At 34.0% G+C, this 16,180-nt stretch overlaps 1 protein-coding gene across 3 annotated transcripts in view; it reads right to left on the bottom strand.

Moving 5' to 3' along the window:
- Positions 1 to 205: 205 nt before the first annotated feature.
- The window catches only part of Prr16 (proline rich 16), a 79,161-nt gene continuing 63,186 nt past the window's right edge, over positions 206 to 16,180 (bottom strand). The window contains exons 1-2 of one of the 3 annotated variants that reach the window (XM_046426350.2): positions 8,487 to 8,581; positions 206 to 2,110 (exon numbers count right to left, since the gene is read on the bottom strand). In XM_046426350.2, coding sequence (XP_046282306.1) covers positions 1,355 to 2,059 — 705 coding nt within the window. In that variant the 5' untranslated portion in view covers positions 2,060 to 2,110; positions 8,487 to 8,581 and the 3' untranslated portion in view covers positions 206 to 1,354. Of the gene's footprint in view, positions 2,111 to 3,078; positions 3,481 to 8,486; positions 8,582 to 16,180 lie in introns of those variants that run through there. The other 2 variants (XM_046426348.2, XM_046426349.2) reach the window with 2 other exon arrangements.

Genomic DNA, 16,180 nt, shown 5'->3' with positions numbered 1-16,180 from the left:
CAGCTTACCCAATATTCAGCTTACACAATGAACAAATTTCCACCAATAACAATTCTCTCTACTCTGGACCAGTTTATTTTCAGGCATTATTCTTCACCATGACTCTAAGGGAAATAAACTCATTCTACCTCTGGGACAAAACATCTTATCAGTGCAAATCAATGCTATTGGGAATCAAACTTGGCTCTTGGGTAGGCAAGTCAAATAAGACTGAAGAAAAATGACCTTTATTTGGCAATAGAAGCAAAAGATGCTATGGAAGAGCAAAGAGACATCTTTCAACTGTGAAGAAAAATAGCTTCAGGCCAATGCTGAACACAACCTGTTAACAGAAACGTCTATATTTTTCCTTTGAGTGTCCTGTGGGAATGTGGGTTCTTTCAGGGAGGCAGAGAACTTGCTGGTGCAGGAGGCAAAACATTCCACAACTGCAATGACTTCCAGTGTACCCTGGAAGAATGCTGAGTGTGACAAGAGTTTATAAGGCCTGGCAACATGCAGGGAGATCAACAGGCAGCTCCTGAAATACCATGATGGAAGTGGACAATATGAAAATGTGTAGATGCGTTTACGACATGGGTTATATGTAATTTAGAAAACTCTGACATACACTCACTGAGATCTTCTCCAAACTCTGTTAGAGTTGCCACCCACTATGATGAATATTAACATAGGATTAAATGAACCAATACTTCATTTTAATTCTGAGGAACACTTGGTTTTGTCATTATTTACTATTATTTATTGATATTCATTTCCACAGACCAAAATATTTTATTACATATGTAGCTGAACATTTAATTAGTAATTGTATAGCATAGAAAATAAACTTTTGGTATTATCCTCAGCATTTAATAATGCAAAACTAGTGACAAACATCTTTAGAAAAATTAACAAAATAGTCCTTCTGTATTAAAATTTCTTATTAAAAAGCATTAGATCAAAGTTAAGAGTGTGACATGTTTTAATGCATAGATGAGTTAGGCAGGAATAAAATGGATCACACTGTGGGTTTATTAATAAATCAAAATATTTGAAATCCCATCTCTCATTATAAATCAAAATATTTGAAATCTGAAGGTCACAGTTTGTCATAGGTCAAGTGCAAAAACAATGCATTCAAAGGTTTCATTGTTCTGCAGTTTTTGATGATGTGCATTTAAAATAATGTGAACTCAGGACATAAGCAATGCACTGAATACTTACCAGGTGTTTTTTATGCCACTTTGTTGAATGCAGGGTTAGTTTATTTGGGCTTTTTATTGCTTGAGTAGAAAGTGCTCATTACTTATTATTTTATGCTTATAATATAGAAAATAAAAATAAAACCAAAAAGTTTTTTAAATGGCATACATCACACTGTTGTAGTGGTTGATTTCCTCAAGATGGTCTTCTGTGGTTTTGGTGCAGTGGGAGGAGGCACAGTTGCAGGTCTGAGAGGGGGGAAGCTGTTACTGTGGCTTATTCCCAGTCCCCCATTTTCTAGGGGGAAAGGAGGAAGATGGGGTGGAGGAGGGAGGGGAGGGCCTTGGAGAGGAATCTTTCCTGGTGGGTGGATAGGTTCACTGTGTAAGTGGATCTCCCTGTTTTTTATGTTATACCGGGTATCACAGTCAGGACAATAGCCATGGTACTGCACTTTTTCATTGAACCGTACTCGTTCCCGAGGCCCTGCCTGGGGACACCTGTCTTTTTCAGGTCTGTGCATCAGAGGCGGCACTGGAGCCTTGTCCAAGTTACTATTGGGTATGCAGCAGATATCTCCATTTGGAATTTTCTTGGGTCCACCTGGTAAGCCTCCATTCCGTAGAAGGGTGCCATTGGTCTTGACAGGATTGCCAGTTGGCACCACCCTTTGAGGGTCTTCATACTTCACAGGTGTCAACCGTGGAGGAGGTGGTGGAGGGTTTGGCTTTCTCAGGACTGTGAGGATAGCAGATGGGTGCGCTGGAGGTTTAATAAGCGGTGCGTTAGCCTGCACTTTGATCTTCTCTATGCTGGAGGCCGTGGTGCCGCTGGAGCTACTATTCAGTGTGTCTGTTTTGGAGCTGTCTGTCATTTCATCCTCCAGCTGTAGGTCAGAGGTCAGGGTATCAATCTGGTCAACCACCTGGTAGAAAGGACAAGGTAATTGTGTTGAAGAATGATTCAAAACAGAATATGCTAGAAACTTTTTTTTTTTGGTCTAGCTATCATCTACTATGGGAGCATTGACTGATATTGAACTGTGAATTCCACTGCTGCTTCAAATTTTCAGTCAATAAATTTACAGAGCAGCTACATCCCGCAAAGTGCTAACTGCTTGATAGCACAATTTCAAATGCCTAGAATGTAATACACTATTTATGTGCACATTCTATTCCTGGCTCTGATACACCCACCAAAGAGAATTCTGATGTAAAAATGTAACTTCTTTGTAAGAGAATATGACTTCTCTCCTGCTTAGCACATAGAAAGCTAGAGGAGAAGATTGTTTCAATGCAGAAAGTGAGAAAAAGCCAAATAATGTGCAAAATTTCAATCATGGTTTTGCTTCTGAAAACATAATTGGCCCTTGTTAGGCAGTGCTGAGTTGGCTCGAGCACATCGCCTGCTCTCACTCCTAAAAATCCTCCCATCTTCAACCCTAATAAATTCCGTTCTTTTCTGTTCTCAAATCTCTCAGTCTTCTTTTTGACCACTATCGTTGCCAGTCTGCTTCCTGCCACAGGGTGTTTACACATATGAATATTTCTTCTTGAAATGCTCTGGCCTCTCTTCTACATCAAATTAACTCTTTCAAATATTAAGAGTTTTAGTTCAGGAGGCATTCATGAATGACTTCCCAATCCAACTGCAATTATAGGTCAAGCTAATATGTTCAATATCCCCAAGCGATCTTATTTGTTTCATTGAACACTTTCACATCATTTTAATGACATGTTGAGCAGTAGTGTGAATACTGAAATAATGTTTCCCACATAGCCCCTAATCTCAGTGAGAGAAGGGCCCTTGATTGGTTTTGCTGTTATATTCTGATGACCTGATATAGTGACTGATACTTATTAGGGGGACAGGAAATATTTGTTAGGTAAATACCTTGAGGATCCTTTCTGCAGTTCAAGTGTGGGCATAAGGATTTTCTTTGTTGTTTGACTTTTAGAGTTGTCATTATTTTTAAACTTACACAATTCTTCCAGAAGACATATTCTGTAAAAAAATTTAGCCATAAATGATGGCACAAATGGTGGTACACTGGCTCATTCTAAACTCGATATGTAAAGATTGGAGTGGGAAGGTATAGCTAACAAATCTGAGGTAATGGAACTGTCATGGCTCATGGGCACTGGGTACCAGTTCACTTGGAGTTGTATCTACCCCAGGTTTTTAATTGTATTAAATATTTGTGGCAAAAGAGAGGAAACTCATCTACTGTGAGGGAAGTGAAGCCAATTTTCAGAGCTGATAAAATACTGATGATGTGATAGGCCATGCCTCTTTAATTTCTGCACTGTCATTTCCCAAGTGTCTATTAAATGCCAAGAGAAGAAAACACACACACACACACACACACACACACAAACAGTGCTGTCATGTAGCCGGACATCTAGTAGAAGGGCTGACCTTAACTGGATCCTCAAACAAATAAAAGCACAATTTCCCAGAGTGCTTGAAAGCATATGCAGCATTAAAGATGAGAACAGGACCCCACAAGAGAGGTGGGTGAAGTCCTCCTGGAAGGTGAACTGCAGCTAACTGGCAGGAGCATGGTGGCTCAAGCAGGAAAGCGTCTGATCAAATCCCCATGAGGAAGAGGGTGCCTGAGTGAGAGCTATTTAAAGAGGCTCTAGGATGAGGGGAACCATAAAATAGGATGATACAGAGGGACCCTGAGAGTCCTTGTAGTGCTGTGAAAATGTTCCCACTTAGTTTAAAAAGAGTTCCAGAAGTTAGAGAACCAGTGTTCAGACAGACAATGAGTTTGTTCATGGGAACCTTAATTGATATATATGCATACATGCATGTAAATATACATAAAGCTAATGTGTACTCTAGTTAAATTATACACAATTTCAAATAGGAAAATGTATGCAAACTGTCACCTGAGACATACAGAGTTCAACTACAGAACAATGAAAAATAATGATAAAAATTTTGCATCAAAAAGGAACACTAAATATTCAAATAATTACAGAGTAACAAAAATTAGGCAAACAGGAGATGCTTACAAAAATAATAGACACCTCAAGACAACTTAAAAATACATTTCATACTGAATGACAGCTATTGGAATTTTATATAGTTTAACTTTTATGCAAAAATGAGAGAAATAGACCTTTTCAGATAATAAAGATTAAGAGATTATGCTGCTTACAGCTCAGTATTGAAAGTAACAAAAACAAAACAATATTCAATGAAAATACAGCTCGGTATTGAAAGTAACAACAACAACAACAACAAAATTCAATGAAAAGTTAAAAAAAACAAAAGGGACTGGAATAGAAGCAGCACAGATGAACACAGAAATTGGTCAATAAGTCAAAATATACATCAATTACAAAACAATAATACATTAATGACTAATTTACAGCAGGATTCAAAAAACATAAAAACTAAAATACTTGGGAAAATAACATGTCTAATTGATGAACAATAAAAGTCCAAGCATATTAAGGTCTCATTGTATCCTTTCAAGTGTGGGAGAAAAAAAATTACTATTTCATTTTTATTGAACTTAGAGCATATTAAGTCAAGAATGCATTTGTAAACTTTTAGGGTAACTATTGAAATGATAGACTTAAAATTATAACTTCTACCGCTGGAGTTGTGGCTCACTGGTAGAGTACTTGCCTAACATGTACAAGGCCCTTGGTTCAATCCTCAATACCACATAAAAATAAATGAATAAAATAAAGGTAGTGTATCCAACGACAACTATAAAAAATGCATTAAAAATTATAACTTCTAAAATAAAAAAGGAATAAAAAATGGGTATAGAGGGGCGGGGCTGGGGCCCAGTTGCAGAGCGCTTACCTGGCAAGTATGAGGCACTGAGTTCGATCCTCAGCACTGCATATAAATAAATGAAAAATAAAGGTACATGAACAACTAAAAAATATTTTAAAAAATAGGTATAGAAGCTCCAATAAATCTTTCAAAGGAAGAAAATAAGAAAACTAACAAATGAGGAATAAAAAAGCATGGTAAAAAAAATCACTACACATAAGAATATAAATAATTTCAACATATTTGTCATCATAACAAATACAAATAAAGTAAGTTATTTTAAAAAGTAATTTCTATTTAAAAAAAAGACTGAATATAAAGTGAAAGAAATAAGATATCAGGCAAAAAAAAATGGAATATTGATGCCAAGGATTGAACCTAGGGTGCTTTACCACTGAACCACATCCCCATCCCTTTTTAATATTTTGTTAAGAGATACAGTCTAGCTGAGTTATTTAGGGCCTCACTAAGTTGCTGAAGCTGGCTATGAACTTGACATCTTCCTGCCTCAGCCTCCAGAGCCACTGGGATTATAGGCACATACCATTGTACCTGGCACAGCCTAAGCCTTAGGAGAGAAAAATATAGTATCAACACCAATTTAGGTGAGTAAGAGAATGATACAAAACTGAAAGTTCACGTTCATATAAGAACACATAGATACAAACAAGAAATTGGGAAAAAGTTATGAACAACTAACTCACATAAAATGAGCACCGTATTTCCAAAGGACATAGGATATATTTGATCTCACTAGTACTAGAGAAAACATAAACTGAATGAAAATGAGAAAGCATTCAAATAGTTAAAATCAATAAAGTGAGCTCTTGTGTATCACCAGGGATATATCTCAAAAACCTGATACTGAATAGTTTTAAAAGCTATAAAAACGTATGTTCAGTATTCATATACTGTTTATATGGAAACACAGGTAGTTTAGTTTATACAATATGGAAATAAATAATACACAAGGAGGAAAAGGAATGGGTGTTGGGAGCCATCAAGTACATAGCAAAATTATTTAATTTTCAAAAATTTGATATATAGTAATTATGATAAAATGTTAACATTTCTTAAGTCAAAGTTATTTTTTCTATATTAATTTATTTATTTCATATTATATATACACATATAATTTTGTAATGAAAAATTGAATTTGAAATAAAGTTTATTGTGTATATTTAAGTTATGCACATGATGTTATAAAGCATACAGGGAATATAATAGTCCCTACAGAGGAACAAATCTATGTATGCATCCTTTTACATGTTACTCATTTTGCTTCTCGGTGGCCAGCACAGCTACAGTCTACTAATTTAGCACTAAGTCATGAATGCCATACACTATTGTTAACTATAGTCCTCATGCTGTATGTTAGATTTTTGACTTTTTCATCCTATATATCTACTACTTTGTATCCTTTGACTTCCATCTCTCCCTTACCTTTCCTTTCCCCTGTTCCTGGTAAAAATATACCTATTTTTATAAAAGAGAGCAGGTTTAGAAAAAATTAAGTGATTATGTAATATAACTTATTTGAGAAAATAAAAATTCAGTACAGATGACTTATATACCTCTTAAACTATAAAGAATAAACAATAAATATACTGTAGGGATGTCATCAAAATAGAATTCAGGAAAAATAGATTTACCTAAATTTAAAAAAAAAAATCAGGAGCTCATTCTGTTATGCTTCCACTAAGCCTTAATGTACTGGAATTGTCTGTTTATGTCTATTTTCCTTAGACTATGTAGGGACTTTCTATCCATTATCTCATGCAGAGAACATAGTGATTGCCCACCTTCAGTATTCAATAGAAATTTGCTTAGTGAAAGAATTGAATAAATCTAAACTCAGAGAAAAGTAAATTCCAGCCTTTATCTCCATTCCTCCCCAGCTTTCCACACTTTGTTCTGATTTACAAAGTCTTCAACCCCACCAAACCCCAATCGTCCAGAAAGACACATAGGAACTGATTAGGAAGAGAGAAAGGAAGGCCGAAAATGATTTGGTGAGACTTTGTTACCTCTTCCTTGTATTCCCTGACTCTTAAAACCTTACAACAAATCTTGGCAGAAGATATGTGCCATTCCAACTCCTAACAACTAAGAGAGCTTCAATGTATATTTTTCTTTAAATATTTGTCTGTATTACTCTAAACATATTGATAGTTTTTTAAAAATCCTATTTATATAATTAAAAATATACAGTATAGAATTCCATTACCTAGAAATAATACCAAAAAAAAATACCTTTTCAATTTCAGTGAAGCATTCTGTAGCATCTCCTTATCAACAATTCTCCAATACAAAATTTCAATTACAAGATTAATGGAGGAGAAGGAGGAATTTGAGTTCAACTGAAATCATTACAAGAAAATACATTAATTTTTCTAAGATCTTTAAGATCGATCTTTGGAAACAACCCCATTTTAAATAGGTGTAGTGTTAGTGGTAAATAAATGAAAAAGTGAAATCGATGGGAGCCAAAGGAATTCCTACCAAGAGTAAGATAATTTTAAAAGCACAATCCCCCACCACCACATGCACACTATTTGATCATGCTCAGTAACTGCCCTCAAATGCTGGCTGACAGAACTTTGTTCAACGGAGGTACAACATACAGGGTAACAACTGACAGACCCTGTCAGTTTCTTCCCTATGGGGGAATGAATATCAGTTTGACAGAATAGACTCAAAGTAGTGGAGTTAATAGTGAGGATATTCCATCATTAAGACAGCTGAGCCAATTTATCCAGAGCTCATGTTCATAACTCAGACATTTTATTTTCACTTTTGACATTAAATCAAAATTTTAAAAATATGTATCTACCTCAATGATCTACTGACACAATTAAAATAAATAGTTCTTCATCATATAGCATACAACTTTGTGTTCTGTTGATAGATTATAGTAGATGTTAAATACGGCATGTGAATTAAAATATTTGGATAAGTCCTATAATTATCTTGCTAATGGTCACATTATATTGAATTGCATCCATGTTAGAAAAAACTTAATAAATGAAAACATTTGAATTATACCTCAATTTGGTTAACTCTGTTTTGACATTTATTTATGGAAATGAATTTATTTATGTAAAAGGACTTTAAAAAGCACAGTAACTCTTGCACTTTCCAACCGTTAAGAAGGCTCAACCACAGGTATGGAAGAATTGCTCAGATAATTAATACAAATGCTTATTTCCAAAGGGATGGCTAGGCTTGCCTTGGAATACTAGAGCCTCCTCTGGATTTCTAGAGGAATCACTAGTTCCCTGATGTCATTGTTAATCAGTGATGAGCCCAATCAGCTACTGGGAGAGTTTTGTACTTTTCCTAAGTTCTCTTTATTACCTAGCCAAAATAAACATGTTTCTCTTTGCAATCTGAAACAGCAAATAACATAATTATATAATTTTGTTAGTTAGCTTTCATCATTATGACCAAAATACCTGATAAGAACAACTTAGAGGAAGAAAAGTTTATTTTGAGCTCACAGTTTCAGAGGTTCAGTTCACAATTGACCAATTCCATTGCTCTGGGTCTGAGGTGAGGCAGAACCTAGAAGGGTGTGATGGAGGAAAACTCTTCAGCTCATAAAGCATGAGAGAGAGAGAGAGAGAGAGAGAGAGAGAGAGAGAGAGAGAGACAGAGACATCAGGGATAAGAAAGATAAAATCCCCAAAGCCATACCCAAGTGATCTACTTTCTCCAGACAAACCCTACCTGCCTATATTTACCATCCAGAAATCCATACCAATTATTGATCTATCAAATGTATTAATCCATTGATGAGGTTACAGCTCTCATAATCTACTCATTTCACTTCTATACATTCCTGGATTGTCTAACACATGAATGGAATATTAAATATCCAAACCACAATACTAACAATACTTGCATTATCTATCTTACTCTTAGTTATTCTCCTTATCCTTTATATGTTTGGAAGAGGGTATGATGCAGATAATGGAAGTAATCCAAGGTAAATTAGGCAATATTCTAAATAGTAAGAGACTCAAGCTCTAACTTTCCACTATGCTAGACTTATGATATTATCTCTGTTTTTATGTCTAAATGCCTGTGTTTGTTGTTGTTGTTGTTGCTGCTGTTGTTGTTCTTTTTAGTTATACATGTCAGTAGAGTCTGTTTTTACATATTTATACAAACATGAAGAATATCTTATTCTAATTAGAATCCCAGTCTTGTGGATGTCCATGATGTCGAGATCACTCTGGTGTATGTAGAAAAGTTATACGAGATTGATTCCACTGTCTTTCTTATGCCCATTCCCCTCTCTTACCTTCATTCCCCTCTGTCTAATCCAGTGAAATTCTATTCCACACCCTCAAAACCTCTATCCCTGCTTGTTGTATATTAGAATCCATGTATCATTAGACCTTTGTTTTTGGGGGGGACTGGCTTGTAAAATACACTTATGCATTTCAAAAAGTGAAGTATGAAAAGGGAAGGGGAAGGAAAGCCTACTCCTTTTTCATGACGTATCTCAGGAGCAATGTATTCCTTTGCCCACATCTCACCAACCCAAATTAAATCACTTAGAAGGAAGGGATCTGAGAAACAGAGACTTTTATCTGGATTTCAGCACGCTGGGTAAAAAGCTATCATTCTATAAAAGGATAAAGAAAGGATATTCCAAAGGAATGAGCAACTTCTGAAAGACTAAAACAGCAGCAACAAAACACACACTCTTTCACACACACACACACACACACACACACATCTAATCACCCTTATTGGGAATTCTATTTAAAGAATATGCACTTACTTAAAATTTTTACTGAAAATATTTTTTCAACTTTTGATTTGACAGAGGATAAAGTACATTTTTATGAGTCAATATGTTGCTTTCTTTTAAAATATACATATAAATAGGAATTTATACCCTGCTTTCTGGAATTGAACTAGATTAATAAATAAATAAACAACAATCATTATTCATAGGTAAGCTTGATTAAAAAATAGTTAAAAATATATTTTGCTAAAATCAAGCTAAAACTATAATACAATTTGTTTGAATTTTGATATTCAATAGGATTCAATAAATACTCTTAGTCTAAAATTGTGTAAAACACTGCAGATTTTAAAAAATAAAGTTTCTAGCTTAACAGAGTTGGATCACATATATTTAATTACTTTCTCCTGAATCATCACTTTAAATATGTATAAAAAACTAAAATACAGTAATAACCTCAGAAAACTCTTACAGAGTAGGGTATAAATTAACCAGATATTTTTCTAAATATGTGGATAGATTAATTTAAAAGGTGTGAAAAGCACTGATGAAGTCCTAGAAGGATTCCAAGTTTGAAAGTGGGATACGTGGTCAGGGACACATAACCCAAAAGTTAAGAGTGGGCATTGGGCATTGCTCAAGAGAATAGGCTGTGTCCAATAGTCCCACATTTTCATGTGCAGTGACACTGATGTCAAGAAATAACTCATATCTTAAAGAAAAACTGAGATACTTGCTGCACAAAAGCTGAACATGTCTTTGGATAAGAAGGCAGCTCTGTATATGGCTTATAAAAAATAAGAATAAAAACATTCTTCATTGATTTTCCAATGAGTTTGATGAGAATGGGTGAGAGATGCCAGCTTATTTTCTCGCTGATCCCTAGCATCTTACACACCCATCTGATATATTTTTAGACCCTCCAATCAGCATCTTTCCTGGCCCCATACATAAAGAGTGACTCTTAAACACCTATATAGTATGAACTATAGCTGAGGATCCTGTGCTATCTGAGGGTAAGCAAGAATACAAAATTGAAAGGCCAAATGAGTGATCAAATCAACATTGAAAGACAAGCCTGACATTATTAGTGAACTAAAGAGAACTCTTTAGTAAATCTAGTCAACATATTTAGAGAGGTTGAAGAACATTTTACAGGTATAAAAAAGTACACACTGTTAAATTTATAAAAGCAGGCAGAAAATTTTTAAAAAATGGAATATAAAATGTTAAATTAAGAGAAAAGATTACTAGGGAGGCTCAAATAAAAATAAAATTTAAGAAATATTCTCAACCATAAGGTAAAAATATTTTAGAAAGTAAAAATACAAGAGAAAAATTAAAAGCAAAAAAAAAAAAAGCCACCACCACCACCACCAACAACAACAAAAAAAACCCCATCACCACTACCAATAACAAACCAACAAAAACCATGTAGCTTAATAACTGATTAAGGAGTTCCAGAAATAGAAAAAGAGAGAAAATGTGAGATAACAATAATCAAAGAAATAATTTTTAAAATCTCCAGTTGAGAATAGAAATATAGAAAAGGAATTTCAGGTGGAAATGGCTAAATGTTTATCAGAATAAGTGAAAAGAATAAAATTCCAAGCACTTACCAAACAGACATAAAGCACCCAGAAAAAAAATAGAAATGAAATGATAACCACAGTTTCTTCAGGGAAAATGGATGATAAAAGGCCTTTTACCCATATCTTCAAAAGATTTTAGTCAAAATACTTTCAACCCAAATTCTACACCTGGCTAAATTGACACTGCACTGCAAAAGCAAGGTGATATTTTTATATATTCAAAACAAAGACAGTTTACCTCTCTTGCATCAATTCGTTAAAAGTTCCTTAAGTAGATGTTCTTATATAGTAAAAATGGAATCTGAGAAATAAGGGATACATAGGATCTAAAAAGTAGAAGTGTGAAAATAAACTAAGAAATCTATCCTGGTCCCAATAAGCAATTATTTTAAACTAAAATAAAAAATAAGACTTCAAGGATAATTAATAATGGATTACATTCAATAGATTCTATAACTAAAAAGTTATCATCCCTTGGTGTCAAGGTGAAAAAAGCCACTGCACTGTGGTCAATTTTATGTAAGAGAATTCAATTGCATCTTGAATTCCCTTTTGAAAGGCTGGTTCAAGTTTAGATATATAAGTTTAAATTTTCTTCTCTATGGGCTTAAAAACATTGTTTATTTAACTTTTACTTCAAACATGGTGGTTACTGACTTTGTCCTCCATATTAAGCAAAAAGTCAAACAAAACAAAAAATGAAAACCCCAATGCTATATTTTCCATAAAGTTGAGTAAAATGACAATTTTAGAGGTTTTTTGAAAAAGTGCTTCAGCATACGGGGCAGAGTTTTTAATAAAGCAACAAAGAATTCTCCTCCTGGAAGAGGCCTACATATAGGATGATAAATTAGGTGGATTTTTCTTTCCTTCAGACTTTAAGAACTTGATTTGGAGATAAGAATGCATGTGCATATATTATTAGTCTGATAATAGCTAAAATTATGGCACCTTAAAAAAGCAAAGAAACAAGGGTCTTCCTCATGCAAACTCATAATCCCATATGGCATGATTTGTGCAGTGTTAAGGGATATATGCAAGTACAAGAGAGCAGGGAGAGAGGTGATTTTTTTCTTTCCAAGCAGGTCAGTTGGTAGTATTGTTCAGAAAGAGTTTAAAAACTAGATGACATCTGAGAAATGTCTTGAATGATAAAATAAAATTTGGAGGAAGAGACATTTTTTAGCAGAAGCAATAGCAGGTATAGTAGTATGGAATTATTGACTATAATATTTTATATGTTAAAAAGTAGGGGATGGCATATCAATAAGAGACAAACTGTAAAGACAGATAAGGATCAGTTTGCAAGGGTGTTTGGTAGGCTATTTTCTGGAGTTTATTACTGGTTGCAGTTTTAAAAGATCAGTCTCCCAACGATTCAGATTTTTGCCTCCTTGGAAAGAATGCAGGAAGTTAGTATTTTGACAGAGTAGACATATGCAGATGTTTTAATGGGTTTGTTTTAAGTCTAATTATTTTCTAGCCTAGCATGGATAGTATATAGAAAGCACAGGTCTAAATATAAAATGCAATTCTAGATATGTTTTGTCCAAAAACATCAATAAACCCTAACAACCTTGAAAAACTAAACAAGTTTCAACAGTTTATGTTGTTTTTAACACTAAGTGATCTAAAAAATTTGGCTCTAAATTTGCAAAACCAAGATGTTTAAGTGTTTTTTTTTTAAAGACCCATAATATAAAAACCAAAGTACTTGGTTTCATTTAATTCATTTTCTCATGTGATCATAAACATTTTTGAGTTGTTCCTGAAGAAATCTCCTAAATTATCATACACAATTTCTAATTGTCACATGCCCAAAAGTTTCCTTTCAGTGTAAGGAAATATAAAAGAAATAGTAAGAAAGAAAGTTGATTTAAAGACAAGCTTAGCTCCACAAGTTAAAATATGCTACAAGTTATGAACATTTCATGTAAGTCCCACATTACCTGTCTGTTTTAGTAAGTGAGCTCTTTACAATTGTTCTCCCTATAACAAACATTACCACAGATAGTAATGCTATTTCAGCCATTACACACTTTAATTTCTGTTTTAATATTTCTTGTTATTTTACCAGACAGCGTGCCTCTACTGAGGCTTCCTGTATAGTGTGGAAGAAGAATCAGCCTTTATAATTGCTTTAGCAGCCTAATAGATCCAAAGACACATCTACTTGCAATTTGTGAATATACACTTCAAAATGATTTCATTATGTTCATCATGTGCAAGAGGAGGCTGCAACTCAAAGTAATAGAACTGTAAAACTTAACCTAATCTTATAGTTCTCACACTTCATATTTTTTTTGCATTTGTTGAAGTGTAAAAAAAAAAAAGAAAAATCCCAGGTTATCTATTATTTTTCCTAGTCAATGTTAAAATAGCTCTGTAAAGTATTCTGTCAGCATCCCCAGTATGGTAGGAATAACAAAATCCCTCTCTATCCAACCTATTCTTTCTTCCATTGAATCTATTCTCTGCAATGCAGTCAGAACATTCTTTTAAAGTATGTATTTCTTATATACATATTTCTGTAATATATATTATTGACAAAACCTTTAAGGTATTTCCCATTGCTCCTAAGATGAAGAGCAGGTATACTTAACAATACTGCAACTCAGGGGACCCAAGCCATGCTGTCCACACCAGGAACTCCTGTACTGCTCATCCTCACTCTGTGCTTCCCATTTCTCCTACTCCTTAGATATTAACTCCTGCCTGTGGGTCCTTGTATAAGTCAGTCTATACATCAGCCTAGTTATACCTCACTGTTTCCTGATCTCTCTCTCTTTCTCTCTCTCTCTCTCTCTCTCTCTCTCTCTCTCTCTCTCTCTCACACACACACACACACACACACACACACACACATTCTGTCCTTCAATAATTAACTCCTATCTGGGCAAATTTCCTGATCTCCCTCCATCCTCCTACACAGCCCTAGAGCTCCTGTGTGTGTTTCCTACCATGGACCATTCTGTGATCATGTTTAATTAGCCTCTTAACATTTGTCTCCTTGGCAAGATCAGAACCTCTCAGTCTGGAAATGCTGTGTCTTTGTCTGGAATAGGAATAAATAATGAGGAAATACATGAATTGAAGGAAAAAAATGCAATAAAGTATTTTCTACAAGAGATCCATTACTCAGTTCTGTACATGCCTATAACCTTTTGAAGTAATGAACTTGGACTTAAATAAAACACTTCTAATCTATTTTTTTTTCATACACACATACCTTTAAAATGTATATGTCTTCTAGAAACAGCACTTTTGGGGGAAAGATGTTGTAATTATATATCAAACTTATCAAACTTGAAAGATTACTACAATGTTTATCTATAAATATCTAAAGAAATATTTATATTTACATTAAATGACATTTTGACATGTATTCACTTTTTACACCTTAGATAGTAAGCTAAATGTTTACTACATAAAGAAAGAAGAAATTAAGTAAATTACCCTATTATGTACTTGACTTATATTAGAATCTATGTAGAATATTAAATTACTTGTCATAAAGATCAACAACCTGTTTATCCTTTTCTCAATATCTCAAGCTCATAATTACTGTAGAAATAATAGTTGTCATCATAAATTCAAAGTAATGTGACTAGAGATATCGATTTTAATAACACTGTAAGACTGGAAGGTAGGACAGTTGGATACAACTATAATTTGGACTCTTACTTGTTGTGTGATGAAAAACCTGGGTGTTTAGTAGCATTACTTCCCAGCTTTATTAATTTAAAAAAGAAAGGAAAGAAAGACAAAAGGTCAGTGATATTTGGAATTTGAAGGATCATTAAAAAAAAATGGAAGAGCACTCCAGACACAATAAAATGCAAACTAAAAGAAATTTAAAAAATAAAATAAAATGAGAGTTCTAGGAGTAGAAGCTCATCCAGTGTGGTAGAGTATAGGGGGTGTGGTTTGTATGTACATGTGCACATTTGGTGGAAGTTTAGTTAATAAAGTACAACCTTGGAAAAGAATACAACATGGATAAAGACAGAAAGAATGAGACATAGAGGTTTAATTTCATTTTGCAACATAAGGATTTACAGTTTTCCCAGCACCATTTGTTGAAGAGGCTATCTTTTCTTCAATGTATGTTTTTGGTGCCTTTGTCTACTACAAGATAACTGTATTTATGTGGGTTTGTCTTGGTGTCTTCTATTCTGTACCATTGGTCTACATGTCTATTTTGGTGCCAATACCATGACATTTTTGTTACTATACCTCTGTAGTATAGTTTAAAGTCTGATTATTGTGAGGGCTCCTGCTTTACTCTTCTTGCTATGATTGATTTGGCTATTCTGGGTCTCTTATTTTTCCAAATAAATTTCATGATTGCTTTTTCTATTTCTATGAAAAATATCACTGGGACTTTAATAGGAATTGTGGTAAACCTATATAGCACTTTTGGCAGTATGGCCATTTTGATGATATTGATTCTGCCTGTCCAAGAGCATGGGAGATCTTTTTATCTCCTAAGGGCTTCTTAAATTTCTTTCATTATTGTCTGTAAGGAAACAATCAATAACATGAAGAGAGAGCCTATAGAATAGGAGAAAGTCTTTACCACATGCACTAATCTCCAGGATATATAAAGAACTCAAAAAACTTAACACAAACAAAACATATAATCCAAACAATAAATGGGCTAAGGAAATTAATAGACACTTTATAGAAGAAGAAATGCAATAAATTAACAAACATATGAAAAAAATGTTCATCATCTCTAGTAATTAGAGAAATGCAAATCAGAAGTACTCTAAGATTTCATTTCACACGAATCAGAATGGCAATTATCAAGAATACACGCAATAATTTGGGCTGGGGATGT

The sequence above is a fragment of the Marmota monax genome, unplaced genomic scaffold (genome assembly GCF_021218885.2).
Source record: "Marmota monax isolate L192 unplaced genomic scaffold, Marmota_monax_Labrador192_F-V1.1 WCK01_AAM20220418_F8-fsc00983, whole genome shotgun sequence".
Taxonomy (NCBI): Eukaryota; Metazoa; Chordata; class Mammalia; order Rodentia; family Sciuridae; genus Marmota; species Marmota monax.
Note: the sequence above shows the minus strand (reverse complement) of the source record. Positions and strands in the feature narration are given on the sequence as shown.